This window comes from Bubalus kerabau, chromosome 21, assembly GCF_029407905.1.
Source record: "Bubalus kerabau isolate K-KA32 ecotype Philippines breed swamp buffalo chromosome 21, PCC_UOA_SB_1v2, whole genome shotgun sequence".
Classification (NCBI taxonomy): Eukaryota; Metazoa; Chordata; class Mammalia; order Artiodactyla; family Bovidae; genus Bubalus; species Bubalus kerabau.
In genome coordinates this window covers 40,996,861-41,019,648 of record NC_073644.1, presented here as the reverse complement: position 1 = coordinate 41,019,648, position 22,788 = coordinate 40,996,861, and the positions used below count along the sequence as shown (strand labels likewise).

Here is a 22,788-nt window from a genome sequence, read left to right as displayed (position 1 = left end):
AAGATTCCATGGAAGAGGAAATGGCAACCCACTCCAGTATTCTTGCCCCGGAAATCCTATGAACAGAGGAGCCTGGCAGGCTACCGTCCACAGTGTTGCAAAGAATCCAACACGACTGAGGGACTACACTCTGACTTTTCATGAGTTCTTCTGCCAGAAAACCAACTCAGTAGCAGATGCACGAGGAAAGAGCACTATCTATTTACCAGGGGAAAAGTTAACCACTGTCCCCCTCTCCTTCATTCCCCCAGGTCCTTGCGGGAGACGGGTCTGGAACCACACCCCCGGGTGTCCATGACCCCCGTGACTTTGCCCCGTCAGCGATGAAAGGGTTATCGGGCAGCCGCAGCCATCACCACGGAGTCACCTGCGATTCAGGCTGTGACTCGCTGTCGCACCACGCAGACCGCAAGCCATACCTGCTGAGCCCGGTGGAGCACCATCCAGCCGACCACCCCTACTACACTCAGCGGACCTCCTTCCAGGCCGAGTGTGTGGGCCCCTTCAGCGACCCGCTGGCCAGCAGCACCTTCCCGCGGCGGCACTACACCTCGCAGCAGGAGCTGAAGGACGAGTGTGCCCTGGTGCCCCGCACCCTGGCCACCAAGGCCAACCGCATCCCCGCCAACCTCCTGGACCAGTTTGAGAGGCAGCTACCTCTCAGCCGGGATGGCTACCACACTTTGCAGTACAAGCGCACGGCCGTGGAGCACCGCAGCGACAGCCCCGGCCGCATCCGCCACCTGGTCCACTCGGTCCAGAAGCTCTTCACCAAATCGCACTCCCTGGAGGGACCGTCCAAGGGCAGTGTCAACGGAGGCAAGGCCAGCCCGGACGAGACACAGACCGTGAGGTACGGCAAGCGCAGCAAAAGCAAGGAGCGGCGCCCGGAGCCTAAGCCGCGCAACAACACATCCCCTGGCTGGTGGAGTTCTGACGACAACCTCGACGGCGACATGTGTATCTACCACTCCCCCTCGGGTGTGATGACCATGGGCAGGTGCCCCGACCGCTCAGCCTCTCAGTACTTTATGGAGGCCTACAACACCATCAGCGAGCAGGCGGTGAAGGCCTCCCGGAGTAACAACGACGTCAAGTGCTCCACCTGCGCCAACCTGCCCGTCACCCTAGATGCACCGCTGCTCAAGAAGAGTGCCTGGTCCTCCACGCTGACCGTGAGTCGAGCCCGAGAGGTTTACCAGAAAGCCTCGGTCAACATGGACCAGGCCATGGTGAAGTCAGAGTCGTGTCAACAAGAACGTTCCTGCCAGTACCTTCAGGTACCATTTATATGGAGGGATGGGTGCTTAGAAATTGTACCAGCTGATTGCATGGTATTTTCTCCTGGGGCCTAGTCTTGGCTCTACTATGAATTCTCTGTGTGAACCTGAGCAAATTATTTAGCATTTTGGGGGCTGAGGGTTCCTATCAGGAAACAGGCCTGCTAGCAACCTCATCCAGTTATCTTGAGATACTGGATATAAAAGTGCTTTGAAAAGTACACCTACAAAAAGGCAAGGAGTTATTAATGTTTTGTGTTCCTCTTTTGTCTGAGGGATTGTAGGACAAGGAGGGGAGAAAAGGGGAGTGTACACAGAATTGTAAAATAAAGCCACCTTTTTTACAAAAGTCAACAATGATCTTTGGAATTCTGGAAAGAGTTTAATTAGTTCTATTCAGGGCTTTTTGTTATTATTATTTAAGATTCTGCCCCAAGCTGTTAGTTTGGAAAAATTGATCAACATCTTCACCATTGCAATTTTCACACCACAACGAAGCTAATCACACCCCCACCCAAGTCCTCATCCCCCAGAGCACAGGGAGTTGGGGTGATGCCCTGCACCCTGAGGAGGTGGAGATGGAGCCAGTTTGGGGACCTGACAAGTACAGCTGCAGGGACTCAGGACAACAGAGAAGAGGAGGGAAAGAAGGGGAAGCATCTGCGCAATAAAATACAATTAGTGTCAGTATGTAAATCCCACACACGCAGGCCCAAGGCCGCTCCTCCCCTCTGCAGACTCCTGTTTTTCCTATGCCCTCCAATCCACTGAAACCAGATTTCACCTGGATAAAAATATCAGGGGAAGAGTCCCTTTCTTCCCTACTGCCTCCCTTTAGATTCGTCATTTTTACTGAGGCACAACGTTTCATAAGAGGGATCCTCACATTTTTCCTTTTCAAAGTGTAGGTTTTCTCTTCCTAGCCCTCCCTTCCTAGCCTTGTCTGTTTTAAAAAAGGTTTTACTGGAACATAAAATCATGACATAATCATTTCCCACTCTTAAGAATAAATGCAAGGAAAAGTCTTCCACCAAGACATTCATCTTTTTGGCTCTCTTTGGATCTCTTCTGACAAAGCTGACTCCCTTGGGAATGCTGCTACCAAGTTCTGAAAATATTCCAGACTGGCAGTCACTGGGTAGGGACAGTGCCAGACCCATCCCCAGACTTCAGAAGAGGCCACCATTGTGTGGATAGTTTTCACAAACAACACAATATTTCCTACTGAAGGTGGCATCATTTAATTTACTATAAGGTTGTCCTCAGTTGCTCAGTCGTGCCAACTCTCTGGACCCCATGGACTGGAGCCCACCAGGCTCCTCTCTCCATGGCACTTTCCAGGCAAGGATACTGGAATGAGTTGCCATTTCCTACTCCAGGGATCTTCCCAACCCAAGGAGCAAACTCATGTTTGGCAGGCATATTCTTTACCACTGCACCACCTGGGAAGCCCTAAAAGGTTGTTACACGTGTTAATTAAGTTATCAAGAATCACTAACAGAAGTTTAAAGCTAAAGGGATCATCTAACCAAACCTCTTCATTTAGAATATAAAAAGCTAGACTCAAAGAAAGGTAAAGGCCTTATAAGTCACACTGTTAATATATGGCAGAGGTAAGACCAGAACTCAAGACTCTTAGTTCATAGAAAAGACCATTATAAATATTACAACTGGAAAGCCTTAGAAATTCTTTAACCACATAAATCTCTTCCACTACTGAGAATAAAATATTTTGATAAGGTATCTGTCTTGAAAAAGGATGTGTAATGAGACAGAAAACCTAGAAGAGGATACATTTTTGTCTATGAAGGTTCTGTGACTAATGGCAAAAACAAAATAAATTTAATTTAAAAAACTGAACCATAATCAGTAGTGATAAGATCAGATAAGAAATATCAAATTAAAGCATTTCCCTGGTGGCTCAGCAGAAAGAATTCACCTGCCAATGCAGATGTGGGTTCAATCCCTGGGTCAGTAAGATCCCTTGGAGAAGGAAATGGCAACCCGTTCCAGTATTCTTGCTTGGGAAATCCCATGGACATTGGAGCCTGGTGGGCTACAGTCTGTGGGGTCACAAAGAAGTGGACATGACTGAGCCAGCACAGCATTCTGCACAAGACTTTCAAACTGAAAAAAAAATTTTATATATCAGTGTGGGGACATAGTAAATGCAGTGTACTCTCCCCAACCAGTATGCTGAGATGAGTTCCTCTAAAGAAAAGGAAGAAGCTGGACATTCACATGGGGGAGGAGGAAATGGGACACTCCTAAGAACTGGAATCCTCTCTAGCTCTCTTCTTGCTTTACAGGGAAAGGAGAATCTATGTCCTGCAGAAGCTCCTCTTAGGAAGATAGATTTAGCCAGCACCTGTCAGCTCCCATAGAATAATTTCACTTGTAAACTCATTCTTAGAAGCAAATTTGGGAACATAGAGGGGTTTGTTTCCTAGTCGTATTGCTTTGTGAAAAAGGGAAAGTGCTAGTTGCTCAGTCATGTCTGACTCTTTGAGACCCCACGGACTGTAGCCCACCAGGCTCCTCCGTCCATGGGATTCTTCATACAAGAATACTGGAGTGAGTTGCCATTTCCTTCTGCAGGCGATCTTCCCAACCCAGGGATTGAACAGGATCCTCCTGCATTGCAGGCAGATTCTCTGAGCCACCAGGAAAGCCCCAATTACAAACTAATATTGAAACTGGATGTTCAGATGTGTTCGATTTCAGTGTCAGAAAGTTTAGTGGACAAAGCATTGAACTTTAAATAAGAGGGTTTATGTTTTAGTCCCTATTGGCCACTAACTAGTTGGTGATCACTAACTAGTGATACAGCTGAGAACCATCATTTCAGCTCTCCAAAGTCTCTTTCTTCTACTATAAAGTGAGGCACTTGGTTGAGAAGGCCTGGGATCTCAGTCCATATCTTCAGACACCTCAGTTACAAATGCAAAGCACTAATGAGAGCTGTTTTCAAGAGCTGTAAAGGCCTGGAGCTACCATTTATTAAATGCATGAAGTAGATGCTTTTCCAATGATATCTAATTTGCTCTTTGAAACTCTATGAAGTATTTTACAGTTAAAGGAACTGCGATTTAATAAATTAGATTAAGTCACTTGCCCAAGGACACACAGCTAATACATGGCAACATGGAGGGTCTAACCTGATTGATCTACCTTCAAACCTGGATTTCCCCATTAATCATGGCTGATTCCTGCCCGGACCAAATATAACACAGAGGGAAGAAGCAGCATATACCCTCTGCGTGTTATGTACCAGAAATCATAGAGTATCCATTTAGTACCCAAAACACCTTTATAAAATTAGTATTAATATTACTATTTACTCCAGTTTTATGGATGACAAACCTGAGGCACAAAAGATGAAATTCTGTCTTCAGGAACTCATGGGTAGTAATTGAGACAGCTAAGACTTGAGTGCAGATCAGTCTGAGTCTATAAAGTGCTTCAGAAATAGAAACAAATGCATTTTTCTCATTTTAATATTTGTTCTATTCTGCAGCAAAGGTATGCATTCACCTGCCCTCCTCTGTTTGTACATGGTTAAGAATGCGTGTCCGTGAAATGTGACCCATCTCAGATGAATGGCTGAAATGTTCCTAATTTGATTCCAGACTGAACACAGGTTAATATTCACCAATAATAGAATTCTAAATACTAAAAAGTTCTCTCTATATTGAATTATCACTTAGAAATTATTTAACTTCGGTCATTGCCATGATTATATAGAAAATGAGAGGTCTGTAGGTGTCTAGCCTCCGTCTGACACTGATTTAGAAAGAAAATACTGTAGCTTGAAATTATTGTAAGTTCCAGTTAATATAGTCAGTTGCTTAGATGTGCTGCCTCACAAGCTGTCTGTGGTTGATTTAAAAAAGACTCCCTTTTTTCCCCCAATATTGTTATTTTTAAATGTCAAGAATCAGATGTCTGCTGTTTAGAACTATTGTACGGCTGCCAGTGACTGTCTGTATCAGAATTTGGAGCAGGGACATGGATCTGAAGACATTAAAACTGTTTAATTCCCAGTTGAGATGTGGTTGGCTTTTGTACATTTGGAATAGAGCATTTATGGCACATCTCAGGGTAAGTGCTAATCGTTAAGGAAGGGGGTCAGAGAGTAGAGGGAGTTTTGGTTGTTGATTTGTTTTTGCTTTAAGAAAACAGAATTCTTGATTCTGTAAATGCCTCTTTATGTAAAACGTTGCATGTTGAATGACTGGCATAATAAGCTATTCAGGAGAGCAAGATTTTAGATTTCCAACTGTTAGCCTAAAAAAAAAAAAAAAAAAAACCCTTCAAATTGTGTATTTTTGCATTCATCCAGCAGCAGAAACAGGAAAAAGGAAACAAAACGCTCTCCGGTAAAAGTAGAGAGAGAGAGACACAGGGGGAGAGAGAGAGAGGGAGAGAACGCACACGAGACAGACAAGAAAGCCAGCACGCTCAGAGATGAAATTTTAGGAGAACAAAATGATCGACCTTTTTAAGGCTGAGTGGGTTTCTTCAGTTTGTGTGCAAGTTTCAAGAAATGGAAGGACTGACCAGGTTTGAGTACAACTCTTTTATTACTATGTATTTGGTGATAAGTGTGTTGTTGGTTTAAGTGGTTCTTTTCTTTTGGTGGTGGTGGTGGTGAGTAGTTTTTGTTGTTATTTTATTTGTTCTCTAAACAATAGCTAGTCCAACTGAAAGGGCTAAGTACGGATGTGTGTACAGATGGTAAGAAAGCAGGTAGAGACATCAGATACCCACACATCTGTGTCTCCAGGAGGCTTCATAAAATCTTTAATTGACAGATGATCGCAGGTGCTAGGTGCCATGAGAGGATGTTGTGTGTCTAGTGGTTGAAATGTGATCTGTGGTTTTCTTTGACAAGAATGGTGAATGCTTAACTGTTCCTTTGCAAAATTAAAATTTCTGGATGGTTGGGGGTTTTGTGGGTTTTCTTGTGACTTTTTTTCCCTGTTGGTTAAATAAGACTCCACAAAAGATCACTGAAGAGTCATTCATAACAGACATGAACCCAGGACTATTTTTTTCAATGCAGGTACAACTATTTTTCAAAATGCTGTTCAAGATTATGTCAGTCTCTGCCCAGTGGGGTTTTCTGTCCCCTCTGAGGTTTTCCTTCCTCTTGTTTTAGAACAATTTAAATTTTGTGAAGTCAGTTTTTAAAACCTACTTTAGATGAAATGTGTGACTGTGCTGAGCAATTCTACTAGTGACTTTGGTTACTGCAATGTTTCCTTGCTGCCTTAAAAAAAAAATGAACCAGGTAGATGATTTTCTTTATTTTCAATTTAAATTGCCTCAATAATCCAGCAAAAAAGGGGTGGGGTGGTTCAAAATTCTTGAATGTATTTCCTATTTGGCTTGTACAGTCTTCTCCCTATTTTTCCCTGGTCTTAGTAGAGATGTCCCTGTTTCTTGATATAATAGAAAAATGAGGTTACTTCTGCCTGATCTTAACTTTTCACATAGAATCAGTGGTAGTTCTTTCTCTGATTCTCTGTAATTCTCGATGTTGCCCACATCTCAGTATTGGGGGTGGGGGTGTGGACAATTGACAAAACTCTGTGAGAAAGCAGAGGTTCAGAGTGAGTGGTAGGAAAAGAAAGATCGAAAAGAAATAGGAAAGCCGTCTTGAAAGTTGTTAAACTTTTCTATTCTTGGTCTGCAATTTGCATTATTCTAAAGACATTTTCAGTGGCACCAAAAGTCCTTAGTTAGCCACAAAGTTCTTCCCACACAGGCTTTCACATCCCTCAGAATCCAGTCTACTCATGGAAGGTCTAGCATTGGTTAGCAGAGGAAAAGACAACAACTAGCCTGGATCTCTTAATGGCCAGAGGATTTATCTCCTCCTTCTCCTCCTTAGAGCACAGTTTGATCGGTTGCAAATTAAATTCAGGATCCAGGGTAAACATTTACCATTCAGTAAAGAAAGACTCATCCATAATCTCTGGTCCATTTGAGATCATGCCTTTACACAACCTAACACAAACAATGACTTACACATTGTAGAACACATTGGTTTTTTGTTTTTTGTTTTTTGCTTGAGGTGTTATTTTGTTGTGTTGTCATTTAGTTGTGTCTGACTCTTTTGTGACCCCCAGGCTCCTCTTTCCATGGGTTTTTCCCAGGCAAGAATACTGGAGTGGGTTGCCATTTCCTTCTCCAGGGGATTTTCCCATCCTAGGGATTGAACCCAGGTCTCCTGAATTGACAGGAGGATTCTTTACCACTGAGGTACCAGGGAAGCCCCTGAGGTATTACAAGGGCCGCTAAACATATATGCAGTATTGCCAGGCTGGCTTTGACTCAGTGACTAGATTAGGGTTTTTGCCACTTTGGTTTTAGGCTCAAAAAGCAACAACCTCTGTGTTGTAGATTACTGTGCTTATTGATGTGAGCTGAACCGTGGAGAAATTCCAGCTTTATTGTTCTAAACAGTTGAAATCAGAAACTTCATGTGGTTCAAACCAATACCTCTGAACAGTCAGATTTTTTTTTTTTCCTGTCACTTGCCAGGATAGCTTCATAGAGAAGTAAAACTTGGCCTTTTCAGGTCAAATCAGGTTACTATCACTGTGATGCAATAGAAGTTATATGATCTTACTATGATTATGTTACTCATTTGAAATTTTGAACCTGTAACTTTTCCTGTTGGATAAAAATAACATGCATGTCGGACTTCACATCAAGGGTTCATTTATCTGCTTCTCAAACCATCTTTCCTCCTCCCCCACCTGCAGGCTGTGTTCCTATTAACTGTTATTTGGAACACGTTAGGACATAGGAAAAATCATGTTACTCTATTTTTATAAGTGCATATTAATAAACTCTTAGACCAAAACCATGGTAAGGGAGTGCTTTAATTTTTTTCAGTAAATGATTTATTCTCCTTCAACCCAGTCCAGTTTGCAGCTAAAAGGTAAAGATAAAGAGCTAATTACTGTTTATTGTCTCACAGTGTAAGAGGGTTCCCTTTTCTCCACACTCTCTCCGACATTTATTGTTTGTAGCTTTTTGGTGATGGCCATTCTGACCTGTGTGAGGTGATACTTCATTGTAGCATTTCTCTAATAATTACTGGTGTTGAGCATCTCCCAGCATCACCCATTGGATGGCAGCGCCCAGTCAATGGACATGAGTTTTAGCAAACTCCAGGAGAAACTGAAGGACAGGGAAGCCTGGCATGCTGCAGTCCATGGGGTCACAAAGAGTCAGACATGACTTAGGGACTGAGCAACAACAATGAAAACCTACTGTAGAGCACAGAGAACTCTACTCAGTGCTTTGTGGCGACCTCAATGGGAAGGAAATCCAAAAAAGAGAGGATATAGGTATACACATAGCTGGTTCACTTTGCTGTACACCAGAAACTAACACAACATTGTAAGGCAACTATATATTTTATACTCCAATAAAAGAAAAACAGCAAATTACTTTTAAACAATTAGCAAAGGAAAAGGAGGGATCAGAGTGTAAGGAGACACTCAGCTCACTCCTTCATTGACCATGGCCAATTTCTTATTTATACCGTTTTTTAACACTTTGATTTCTTGGAGAACACATGACCAAGGAAAGACCTCTTCTGATGCTCTGATCTTTTAAATTTAAGAATATATACAACTATATTTTTTAAATTGGGATGTTTTTTACTATTTGTTAGAATTTAGCAAAATGCCCTGCCTTGTTTCCATTTCTAAAATAAAGCGACTTCTAATTACATTCACAAAATGAGTTTTCTAGATAAGCTTTGGAGAAGGCAATGGCACCCCACTCCACTACTCTTGCCTGGAAAATCCCATGGATGGAGGAGCCTGGTAGGCTGCAGTCCATGGGGTCGCTAAGAGTCGGACATAATGGAGCGACTTCACTTTCACTTTTCACTTTCAAGCATTGGAAAAGGAAATGGCAACCCACTCCAGTATTCTTGCCTAGAGAATCCCAGGGACAGGGGAGCCTGGTGGGCTGCCGTCTATGGGGTTGCACAGAGTCGGACACTACTGAAGCAACTTAGCAGCAGCAGCAGATAAGCATATCTTTTCTTTTATGTACCTTAAAGTCACTCTTCTCTGTCCATTGAAGCTTATACTCTTTGTTCTCCCAGAATTTGGAAACTTCTTACAAAATTCAGGCTGGGACTATCACAGAGCCATCCAGGAAGTAGAGCTGTGTGGAGTCTAGGATTACTGTATGTTGTATGCATGTGTCTAGGTCCATATAGACACGTTATATCTGCATAGGCATTCCTGTAGCCATACTAATAAAGCATGCATTCATGCATATGCTTTCTTCCATCTCTGATTCATGACATAAGATCTGTTTCAAGTGTACCATTTCACAAAAGCAGAATGACTTTAAAGTGGGGAAACAAACTTTTCATGCATCCCACTAGAAAACTCCTTACCTCCCTTTTACAAGGAGTATGTTAAATCTCAGACCAGCAGTATAAACAAGTCCGAAGTGTCCTGCTTTCCTGGGATAAGGATGAACACCTTTCATACAGAGAGTCATCCAATAACAATGAAAGGAAATGACTTCTGTTCCTCTCGTGTTTTTTATCCAATGTTAATTACATACTTTCAGGATTGTCTAACTCCTCCCTGATTTTACTCTCCAGGTCTCCAAAATATGAAGGTGTGTAATGAGAGACCCAGGAAGGTTTTATTTATTTATTTTTCAGAAAAATGACAGTTTTACAATAGTATTCCCAAATCTCCTCACTGGAAGGCCTCACTGGTATTCCTTCTCATTCACAAAATCCTCCCTGGAAGGTGGGCATAGCATCTTTCTACCTCCCTATTTCTCACTTAATAATCCCCTTATGGAAGAATTATTTGCCATTACTTAGTCCAACCCACTCCTTCTAAAAGTGGGGAAAATAAACCCTAAGGAGATGCCTTGACTAACACATATTAGTCACCTCATGAGCAGCAGGCTGAGCCTAGCAGACTCACTGCCCTGCTCCTGCCCATTAAGTCTTTCATATCTGTGTAAACCTTTAAGGCGTGTTTCAGAGGCCAGCTTATCCTTTCTTACTCCATCCATTTAAGGCAGGGAGGTCAAGGCACAAAGGGGCAAAACCTAATCTGAAAGTTAGATTTGAAGCATGGCTGTTTCTTTAAAAGTTCACAAGTGATAAAGACAGTTGTTAACTAAATAATTACCTGCAATCTGTAACTCTGTGGTTACACATGGCAGGGTAGGATTTTTAATGTCTAAATAAAAGAAATGGGTATTTTTCTTCCTGTTATCCCTGTCCATCTTTCCTGCATCCCGATGGTTTTATTAGGAGGAAATCCTGTACCAACAGAGGACAAAGGGAATAACATTACACTCAGAGCCCTGGGACTGGGTTGTAAGGGCAACACACTTCTCTCTGGCATCTCCCATTGTCTTGGCGGCCAGTCCTCTTACCTCTCACCTCACTTTCCTAGAATAAAGATCATACGCATAGCTGAAACTGTATTTTCCAAAGTAATGTGTGTGTGTGTGTGTAATATGTGACACATAGTAGAGAATATATTGGACAATGGGGCCAAGTATATTAAATCAGAGTAACTCTAGAAAATGTGAAAGAAATAATGCATAGGAGACATCAAAGGCTCCAGGTTGATCTCTTGGTCATTGCTTTTGATGGTCAAAAGTGAGCCAATGTAAAGAAGATCTAGCTCTGAAGTTGGAAGTGCTGTGCGGAGCATTATCTAGTGGCATCCGTATAAGTAAACGGTAGCACAACAATGCCACATTGCCCTGCACATGCAGAGTCATATACATGTGTGGCCACTTATTCTGTCATTGAATATTTAGGCAACTGATCCTTAAGTTTGTGTGCACAAGTATCACCTTGAGGATGTCTATAAAATGAGGATTTGTGGCATCAATCCAAGAGCTTCTGATTCTGTTACTCTGGGAAGAATCCAGGGCAGAGGTCCATCTAAGAACCACCCTTCTACCCATACTCTAGAACTAGCAGACTAGATTCATCTTTGTATGTACTGAAGGGGGCAGTAGAGTCTAACAAATGAAAACATTGACTTGAATGTTGCCACGGACTTCCCACAGGACTCTGGGCTCCCTCTACTTAGTACCTCCATTTTTAGGTCTGCAAAATGGGCATAATGATGACTTTTGTGTTTGCTGAGGTCGTAGAAAAATATTTAAATTTGTGGAAAAAGTAAAAAATACAGTGTGAAACGTTTTGAGTTTTCATATCCTCAGCTGTTAACGTCCTTTGTTGCTTCTTCACCTGCTTCATGAACCACTTTTTCTTTTACATATTGCTTGACTGAACTTTCATTAAACCAAGGTTAGCATGAACATATCTGATTCTGTGGGAAAGAAAAGCAGTTTCCCAAAGTCAGATGACAAGTCCATCACTGGGTAGATTTAAGGCTTCCTGCCCCAAATGCCAGCTAAACACATAAAGCTTTTGTTTGCAGGTGAAAAGATCGCAAAGGGTACATCTTTTGACAGCTCAGCTTCTGTCAGTCAGGTTTCCCCGTGGCTCCATGTTTGCTGATAGAACACAATTTTTCTGTTGCTCTATCTCCTCAAGCTTTCGTGTATGTTTAAACAAAACCTACTTTTGTTTTCAGATCTTAAGTCTGTCTCACCTAACCCTGCGGTCTCACTACAGGCAGCTTTGGTTAGTCCACAGGGCAAGTTTACTTAACAGCAACAAAGGATGAGATAGTTGGATGATATCACCAAGTCAATGGACATGAGTTTGAGCAAACTCTGGGAGACAGTGCAGGACGGGAAGCTTGGCGTGCTACAGTCCAGAGTTGTACATTACTTAACAACAACAGCTCTGGGGCTTGTCTGAAGGGGACTTCATCCACTCACCTCCTTTCTTGGTTCTCTGATGAGTGTTTCTACCAGAGCAGCTTCGATGAGTGGAGTTCTTCCACTATTGCTGGCAGATGACAACAGGTCCTTGTCCATCACTGTTTGGACTCATGTCCGAAATCCCTGATCACTCCCCTCCATTCTCAGAAGCCAGCTCCATCACAGGCCACCTGCTGGCCCCATTAAAGTCCCTTAAAAGATCCCAAGGACTTGTAATCCTTAGATAATTCATCTTTTTTTTCCCCCTTCTCCCCCTCTCCTAACTAATACAAGTTCAGCTAGCTTTTCGGTAACTCAGGGGGTGTCAGTGCAAGTAACTGTCATTTGTTTGCAAATGAACTTGAGCTTTCTGAAAATTCTTCTCCCCATCACACTCCTCCAGGCTTCTCGGTGATTTGAGATCGTTTCCTGTGCTCCCACCTCTTGGAAGTATTTCATGGCACGCCGAGCAGACACTTTTAGTCAAAAATGCCTATAAATAGCTGATTTTCCCGCTTGCTGCCGTCTCTCTAAGGCTTTCACAAAGGAGGTGAAACAAATCCACCAGAAACAAGAACTCTCTGTGAGGGCTGCACAGTGACGTTTATGAAAAACCCGATCCGTAGGCTGACGATTGATCTGTAGGCTGACAACGGTCCTGTGGGTTGCTTTGCCATGTTCGACTTATCTAATCACTGCCCAGAAAAAGAAACATTTTATTTCATGCCAGCTGATCTCATGAACTGAACAATCAATCAAAAACATCTTATACAAGCTTTCATTGTATTTTGACTTTCACGCTGCGTTGTTGTTTTTTTTTTAAATCCCAAAGCCAACTGTTATTTCTTTTCCATTGGTAAATCCAGATCACCAATTCCTATGGCTATTACAGGATAGGAAATTTGAAACTACTTTGCATTTCTCCTCCAAACTGTCATTGTTCACAGAGAGCATTTACCGTCTGGCCTGTCTTCTCAGTCCCCTGTGCTACCCCAACAACACTCTTAAATCTCCCAGGATTATGTCATGGAACCTCCTGGAAGACTGTGCCCAGCTAGGCAGGACCATAACACCAGCCTTCACCGACCTCACCGAAATGACCCTTAAACCCTTTTAGACACATGATGCTAACTAATTATACTCCTTCCCTTCCTCCACACCCTACTGAGCAAAGGAGAATTGGGTTTAGCTGTTTTATTATATAATTTGCAATGGGAAATTGTCCCCAGACCATGCTTATAGGTGAGGAACCTGAGGCTCAGAGAGATTAACTAGCATTCCCCAGTCTCCTCCATTGTAGAGAGGGTGGGGACACTCCTCACTTCCTTTTACTGCCCCCTTCCTGCCCCCATCAGGGTCCCTCAATCATGGAGCACAAGACAGTTGTTGGTCTTGGTGTTCTGTCTACTCAAGAAACTTTGCCACACATTGAGAGAGTGGCTGCTACTGCTGGTGCTGCTGCTAAGTCGCTTCAGTCGTGTCCGACACTGTGCGATCCCATACGGCAGCCCACCAGGCTCCCCCATCCCTGGGATTCTCCAGGCAAGAACACTGGAGTGGGTTGCCATTTCCTTCTCCAATGCAGGAAAGTGAAAAGTGAAAGTGAAGTTGCTCAGTCGTGTCTGACTCTTTGCGACCCCATGGACTGCAGCCCACCAGGCTTCTCCGTCCATGGGATTTTCCAGGCAAGAGTACTGGAGTGGGGTGCCACTGCCTTCTCCGTGAGAGAGTGGCACTGACATATAAACACCACCATGTGTGAAATAGATAGCTAGTGGGAAGCTGCTGTGTAGCATGGGGAACCTAGCTCAGTGTTCCATGATGACCTAGAGGGGTGCAGTGGTGGTGGGGATGGGGAGGTGGGGCTGGAGGGAAGCTCAGGAGGGAGGGGATACATGTTTATACAGTGCTGATTCACACTGTTGTGCAACAGAAACTAACACAACGTTGTAAAGCAATTATTTGTTGTTGTTTAGTCGGTAAGTCGTGCCCGACTCTTTTGCGACCCCTTGGACTGTAGCCCACCAGGACCCTCTGTCCATGGGATTTCCCAGGCAAGCATAATGGAGTGAGTTGCCATTTTCTTCTCCAAGGGATCTTCCCAACCCAGGGATCAAACCCATGTCTCCTGCATTTGCAGGAGGGTTCTTTACCACTGAGCCACCAGGGAAGCCCAAAGCAAAGGAAGCCCAAAACCCTTTTTTTTTTTAATTAAAAAAAAGAAAATTTCTGCCACAAGCCCCACTCTCTGATTTTTCCATTCTAGGCACTGGGCCTAATGTGGTTATGGTTTAGTCTATTGCTAAGCTTTCTAGAAAGTGCATCTTGTTGGGGCTTTCCTCTTTGTGAACTGAACACAGCCAACACAAATATAAGAAAGAACTGCAAACGACACTGAGGCCAGTGCCTCCGACATTTTTAACCATGGAGTTCTTTGTTCACATAAAGCAGAAAGTATAAAACCCAGAGCAGTCCCCACTCTGTATCTGTGGGCTCCACGAATGGAAAATATTAGAAAAATAATAAATTTCAGAAAGTTCCAAAATGGAAACTTGAATTTGCCAGCGACTATTTCCATAGCATTTCCATTCTATTTACATCTATTTGTGAAGCATTTACATCGTATGAGGTGTTATAAGTAATCTAGAGATGATTTAAAGTACACGAAGATGTGCATGCTGCTGCTGCTGCTAAGTCGCTTCAGTCGTGTCTCACTCTGTGCGACCCCATAGACGGCAGCCCACCAGGCTCCCCTGTCCCTGGGATTCTCCAGGCAAGAATACTGGAATGGGTTGCCATTTCTTTCTCCAATGCATGAAAGTGAAAAGTGAAAGTGAAGTTGCTCAGTCATGTCCGACTCTTAGCGACCCCATGGACTTCAGCCTACTAGGCTCCTCCATCCATGGGATTTTCCAGGCAAGAGTACTGGAGTGGGGTGCTTCCGTGCAAATACCACACCATTGTATATAAGGGACTTGAGCATCCCTGGATACCAAGAGCTGACTGTAACAGTCACACTGAAACAAGACTTTGCTGTTGTCGTTTAGTCTCTAAGTTGTGTCCTACTCTTTTGCAACCCCACAGTCTATAACCCAGCAGGTTCCTCTGTCCATGGGATTTTCCCAGGCAAGAATACTGGAGTGGGTTGCCATTTCCTTCTCCGGGGGATCTTCCTGACCCAGGGATTGTATTTGTGTCTCCTGCATTGCAGGTGGATTCTTTACCTGGAAAACAAGACTAGGAGAATTCAAACCTAAATCTCCTCTCCTCCCACCCACTGCCCTGCATCCAAGTTTCCCTCAAGGGCAGGGGGGTGGGGAGCTTCCAAAGCACAGCTTGAAACCTGTTACCCATTCCTTTCCCTTTAAGCAGGCCTAAGCTAAGGACTTCCCTGGTGGCTCAGAGAGTAGAGAATCTGCCTGCAGTGCAGGAAACCTGGGTTTGATCCCTGGGTTGGGAAGATCCCCTGGAAAGGCAATGGCAACCCACTGCAGTATTCTTGCCTAGGAAATCCCATGGAGCCTGGTGGGCTACAGTCACTGTTTCAAGCTAAGGCAGAGTTTAATGATGCAGTTGGGGGAGGGGTAGAGACACAGGAATCAGAGGGACCAGGATGGAGCAGAGGAGAGGAGTGTGTATCCACTCTTGATAGATCAGATATATCAGAAAACCCTGACAGAGTCCAAAAATGTTAGTAGTTAGCTGTCCCAAGCTTGGTAATGTAATTGGCAGCTCTCCCAGGCCCCGACTTTCCTTAAAACAAGTGATGGTGGATGCCAAGGGGTCCTGACTGGCTCACAGTATAAATGCACTTCTTGACTTGAACAGACAAGTTCACTTTCATTCCTTTTCCTCCACTGTGACCCAGAGAGAGGGACTGACTTCTCTAAGAACAGGCAAGCCTTTCAGTCCCAGGCCAGCGCTCTGCGCAGACAGACTGGACATTTCCTCATCTTCATCCCATGCTCAAGGCACTTCTGTGGGATAATGAATGATGGCAAGGATAATAAGCTGATGATGAAAGAGGAGGAAAAAAAGGGAGAAAAAGAAGGACTGACATTTACTGAGAAAGTTCAGTAGGCCTATGCTTAACATATATTGTCCTTACTTCTAAAAGTTATATTAGGGTAGCTATTCATACCCCCGTTTTATACAAAGTAGAGGTAATTAATTTGCCCAAGATTGTGTTGCTGATGAACGACAGAATGGAGATTTAAACCCTGGTCTGATTCCACTATGTGTTCGCCTGCTACCACTCTGTGCTGCCTCTGCTTGGTATATTCCTCTGATCTTCTCCTGAAGAATTGTTTCTCGACGAGAATTTGATGACAATTTTTTAAATTGTCAAATTTAAATGTTAAATTTTTTAAATGGTTAACTAATGAAAAAACAGATTGCACCTCTATGATTAGGTATAAAAATAAATCCAGTTTGGAAAGTCGTCATGTTAGAAAGCAAGTAACACATGAGGTTCATTTGCAAAGTCAGATGTATAATGCATTTGGAATAGAATATTATTTCATGTAACTGGAAAATTATATACCAGCCGATGGAAAAAGCCATCACTCAAGGCCGTTGTGCTCTTTTTTTTTTTCAGCGAGAAACAATACTGTTTATCCCTTGAGACTGCCAACCTGACTGTAGTTATAGCGTTGTTAAAACACTGAAAGTTTATGTCCCCATTAGGACCATCTGCCCATTTAATATCCTTTGCTTGTATTAATCCAGAGATGTTTTCTTCTATAAAAATTAATGGCACTGAAATGATGAGGAAGGAAGCTAGGAATTCCCAAACCCAATTTCTCTCTAAGGCAGTGTGACTTTCTATTTTTGTCTTTTGAGGAGACCAGAAAGTTATCTCAAAGGTGTATTTGGAGCCAAAATTCTGCTGGGGACGTGAGCTCCACACATCCCAAATGGTTAAATATTTGGGAAGTTCGCAAATTTTACTATTTGTTAAATTACCACAGGTCCAAAAGAAAAAATATGTCTCTTTAATGGTCAACCTTTAGAATGCTTGTTAATCATTTATATAACTGAGTTAAGTGGGCCATTTGGCAGGGGGTACATATTAATATATCTGACAAATAGTACTATTAGGGAATATCAGCAGAGTTTAAACTAAATTCCAGTAGCAGATAACAAGACAGGATGGTCAGGCTTCTGAACTCCATCAGGATAAAAAGTGCCATGCTCAGTGATGAACATGGGAGTCACGGAGTCTTTAGGATCTTGCTTCTCAACTCATTCCTCATGTATGTGTGTCTCATCACAGAGAATTCATTGTTCTAACAAGCCCTGATTTCATGCCCACTCCCTTTATTTAAGCCCAGATGAAGTTCATTTAAATTTATAGATACAGTCTTAATGTTTCAACAGCTCCCGCTTTCTCTTGATTCAATATTTTATCAAATATCCCCATGCATAAGAAGGAAATGTTATTCACTTCACAGGGACATGTAAGTAACTAAGAAATGAAAGAATTCACTAAAATTAAATCATGCCAATTTAATTCTCATTGATATTTGTAAACACTATATTTCTTAGATTCAACCAGTGATGATTTCACCCAGCTATCATAATCTACTGTCCCTTTTTGTAGTCTTGATTGCGAGCAGATCATGTTAAATGTTCTATATTTAAATGTTAAACAATACAAGGACAACCATTCTCAACATCTTTCATTCAACCAAGATTTATTTAGCAACTGTTTGACCCACACTGAACTCTGGGAGAGATGACTAGACTAAAGTGGGAAAGGGAAAGACGAGCATGGGACAGGAACAAACAGATGTGGCTGCTGCTGCTGCTGCTGCTAAGTCGCTTCAGTCGTGTCCAACTCTGTTCGACCCGTGGACTGCAGCCTACCAGGCTTCTCCGTCCATGGGATTCTCCAGGCAAGAACACTGGAGTGGGTTGCCATTTCCTTCTCCAATGCATGAAAGTGGAAAGTGAAAGTGAAGTCGCTCAGTCGTGTCTGACTCTTAGCGACCCCATGGACTGCAGCCTACCAGGCTCCTCCACCCATGGGATTTTCCAGCCAACACTACTGGAGTGGGGTGCCATTGCCTTCTCCCACAGATGGGGCAATGACCGCCAACTGGTGAGAAGAAGTAAACGGAGGCCATGAGTGAGTCTCTAGTTGACTAGGTGATATGGAATTTTTTCAGAAATACTCAAGTTTCCCCAAAACAGAGGATACAGTCCAGCCTGGAGGCCAAGCCCAAGCAATTAAACTCTCTGGGCAGCATCTCAGGACAAGCAATGGTGTGAGAATGAGGAAGAGCAGGGTCAGGTGCCCCAGAAGGTGCATGGGAGGCCTCAGACCACAACCAGGCTGAGCCCAAGAACCAGGCTTCTGGCCCCAGAGATGGTGGGGCTGCCCAGGCCCCGGAGAAGAAATCTGGACAGACAGCGAGTACCACTGGGGGAAGACAGTGAGTACCACTGGGGAAAGAACATTCTCACATTCACACATCATCCTGAGCTTCCGCAGTCAGCCAGCAGGATGGATTCACCTGGATTCTGTGGGTGGCAGCACCATTCTGCACTCCCACTGAGGGGCAGTTGGGGCTGCCCTGGGAGACCGAAAAGTCCACGGGCGTGAGAAGAGCAGAGGAAGAGAAGGTCAGAAGATAACCCCAGGGAATAATGAATGGCTTTATCACACCAAAACACAAACACTGTATCCCCAGCTCATACACCTGAGGAGGCAGCTGTTAGACTGAAAAGATTTTTTTCCCAACAAAAGCATCAGATCCCAAGCAAGGTGAAAAAGAGCTTCTTGTTATTAAAAATGTGTAACAAGAGGCTAGCTAAACATGTCAGGGAGAGAGCAAGGAAACTTCCCTATTGGGGAAATGAGGGCAGGGGGCCCCCAGGGTTCCTTTCAAATCAAGTAGCCTTGTTCTGTGCTGCTGTTCAATATGGTAGCCACCAGCCACATGTAGCTGTTTCAGTTTACAGTAATTAAAGTTAAATAAAAGGAAAAATTCAGCCCCTCAGTCCCCGTAGCCACATTTCTAGTGCTCAGTCCTCTCGTGTGGCTGGTGTTTACCGTATTGGACAACACAGATATAAACATGCCCAGCACTGCAGAAAGCTCTGTTGGACTGCATAGTTCTACTTGTTTCTTGTCTATTTTAATACACTGAGTGCTACTAGATTTGGGCTTTGCCTGGAGAAGGCAACATCCTGTTGTGATACCCCGGTGCTCAGAGGTGTCAGAACTTGCCGGGAATTTTCTGTGTGCTGTGTGAGAGTGAGGGCTGACTGGGGGAACATCTGTTCCTCCACCTAGTAATGATGTGACATCCAATAACCCACTTTGCTACTCACATCTCCTAGTTCTTCCATGTTCTGATGGATGGATGCCAATGAGTTGTCACACCATTCTGGGTTGTGAAAAGAATCGCCTGTTTAGAAAACAGGCAGTAATCTCATGGAATAATAACCAGCATGGACTTTGTAATCTTCTGTTTTCAGGGAAATGGTGTCACCAAAAACATGCTGTCTGGCCACATTTATTTACTCACCAAACTGCAAAAGTTGTATTTTCTCACATGGTTCCCTGAAACCAAGTGTTCTTTGGCCAATGTTGAGGGCTGGAAAGAGATCTCTTCAGTCCTGCAAGCCAAAAAATGCCGTTGTTGGCAAGCCAGTTGGAAAGCTTGCTTTCCAGAAAACGCCTTTATGGAAAAACTTACAGGGCAGGGCTCCGTAATGCAGACCCTCAGAGGAAGAGGGTTTCCAGGCCCAGGGGCATCCCAGGAAGATTAGTTACAGCACCAGGACTGCCCAGTAGTAGAAGTGATGAGCCTGCACATCTAACTAACTGATTTTGGAAGTGATCCTACCCAGAGAAGACCATTTGGTGGGCTGGAGAATGGGGTGGGGTTTGAGGAGAACTTAGATGCAGGAAGGCAGGGCACACCCATCCACCTAATTCAAGTGCTCTTAGTCTGCGACTGTGGACAGGGTGTGAAGGAATGGACTTTAGGGGGTCGTGAACTCTTGAACTTAAAACATTAAGGAGGTGGGTGTTTGTGTTCACCCTGCTCTGGAGAAAAGTCCTTAGCTTTTAGCATGTCCCCGAAAGAGAATAAGGGCCACTAACAAATTTAAATTACAAATTTAAATATACGACTGAAGCGACTTAGCAGCAGCAGAAGCATCCTTTAAATTAGGTAGATTTTTTTCTCCATATAATCTGGCAGTCGCACTCCTGGGTGCATATCCAGAGAAAAATATAATTTGAAAAGATGAATCCCTATGTTCACTGCAGCACTCTTTACAATAGCCAAGATATGGAAGCTACCTAAATGTCCATTGGCAGATGAATGGGTAAAGAAGATGTGGTACATATGTACAATGAACTACTACTCAGCCATAAAAAAAGAATGAAATAAGGCCATTTGCAGCAATATGGATGGACCTAGAGATTATCATACTAAGTGAAGTAAGCCAGATAGATAAAGAGATGATATTGCTTATATGCAAAATCTAAAAGAAAAGGATACAAATGAACTTGTTTACCAAACAGAAATAGACCCACAGACATAGAAAACCAACTTATGGTTACCAGAAGTGGGGGAGGGATAAATTAGGAGTTTAGGATTAAAATATACACATTACAGTATATAAAATAGATAACCAACAAGGACCTACAATAATATACTAAACATCTTGTAATAACATATAATGTAAGAGAATGTTAAAAAAAACAACATATATATAACTGAATCACTTTACATCTGAAACTAACCCAACATTGTAAATCAACTATATTTCAACAACACATTTTAAAACAGTAAGTAGCTTTCTCCTTAAAAACTTAAAACTGATGACTTTCCTTCTTCCTTATAACATCTCATTAGAAAAGCCTTTCAGGTTACAACCTTAAGAGTTCTCTGAGGAATGTGTAGTTTTTAAAGAATTATCATTGTGGGTGCCTATTACCTGCAAGAGATAGTTCCTTGTTGGAACCTGGAGAGTCTACTATAAAGTAAAGCATGTAATAGGATTTATCATGAAGAATTTTCCTGAGTGATCAAGTAACAAAAAGTGAGGATCTGCTGTGTTCAAGGGTTGAAGCGAGAGGAGAAGGGAATTCAAAGATTTGTAAAACAGCTGCTACTTTCAGGGAGTTTATAGTCTAGTGAAACACTGGGTGGTTAGAGAAATAGAGTACAAGGAGAAGTAAGAAGCTGCATAAAGATACCTGAACAAAGAATATAAAGATTTATAGGAAGAAGAACTCCAACTTGAGGCTTAGGAAAGGGTAGATGGAGGAGAAGAAAGCTTTCCCCATTTGAAATGCTATATCACTGAAGCTTTGGTACCACTTTTGTGAAAGCATACTGGCAGAGATTTCTCTTAGCTTTTTCCCATTTTTACTAATCACTCAGTAATTTAGCTCTGTATCTCCCATGCCTAAATTAGTGCCTAACAGACATCATTTAGGTGTGGAAGGATGGATAAGGGGATGGATGGGTGGATGGATGGATGAATAGGTGGGCGGGTAGATGGATGGATGGATGACAGGCAGAAGAAAAGGAAGGCACAGAAAGATGAAGGGTGGAAGAGAAAACAGAGTTCATGACATCAGCAGCCACCTCAGTTCAGAGTCTTATGGGGAAAGAGTTTAAAAATATGGACATTTCTGTGGGTCCCAAGTCTGGGCACAGCCTGGCTCAGCTGACAGGTGCACTCAAGGCCTTCCAAGGCTAAAAAAAGATACCTGCTGGGCTGGATTCTTATCTGTAGGCTCTGCAGAAGATTCTGCTTCCAGACGAATTTAGGCAGATGGAAAAGTTCAATTCCTTGCAGCTGTACAAATGAGTCCTTGATCTGCAAGCTAAGTCATATCAAATCTTTGATCATGCTTTGAATCTCTGCCACCCATCTCTTTGACTTTCTCTTCTGCCCTCAGCCAAGAGAAAAGAAAGCTATTTTTTAAATTTTATTTTATGATGATAACATAAACATAACATAAAGCTCATCTTTTAAGGGCTTCATGAGATAACATTGGGTCCATCCAAATTAGGGGTTTACTTGGTGGCTCAGTGGTAAAGAATGTGCCTGCCAATGCAGGAGACATGGGTTTGATCCCTGGGTCAGGAAGATCCCCTGGAGAAGGCAACGGCAACCCACTCCAGTATTCTTGCCTGGAAAATCTCACGGACAGAGGAGCTTGGCAGGCTATAGACCACGGGGTCACAAAAAGTCAGACACAACTTAGTAAACAACCACCACCACCACCAGATTAATCCAGCATAATCTAACTATTTTAAGATCACCAATTAGTAACCTACTGATATCTGCAAAGTCCTTTTTTCCATGAAACAGTGGATAAAGATCACCATAGCCAAAATTCTGCCTACCATAATAGTTAACAACAGAGTCCATATACATAGTAAATTGGTGAGGAGGGCACCTTTATTAACAACCATGCCATTTAAAGTTCATTTGTTCTTCTTCCAGGAAGAACAAATGCAACTTTGGGGGCAGAGAGCTGTGTTCAAACCCTGTGTTTTACTGCTTAAGCAACTTTGAGTGAGTTATGTAACCTCTCTCTGCCATGGTCTCCTCCTTTGTAATATGGAATTAATAACAGTCCTTATTATGTAGGGGTCTAGAGAGGATTAGATGG

The 22,788-nt window shown here is 43.0% G+C and overlaps 1 protein-coding gene across 1 annotated transcript in view; it reads left to right on the top strand.

Moving 5' to 3' along the window:
* The first annotated feature begins 276 nt into the window (after positions 1-276).
* Positions 277-22,788, top strand: part of LOC129636030 (disks large-associated protein 1-like) — a 155,758-nt gene continuing 133,246 nt past the window's right edge. The window contains exon 1 of the mRNA XM_055559305.1: positions 277-1,280. Coding sequence (XP_055415280.1) covers positions 324-1,280 — 957 coding nt within the window. The 5' untranslated portion in view covers positions 277-323. The remainder of the gene's footprint in view (positions 1,281-22,788) is intronic.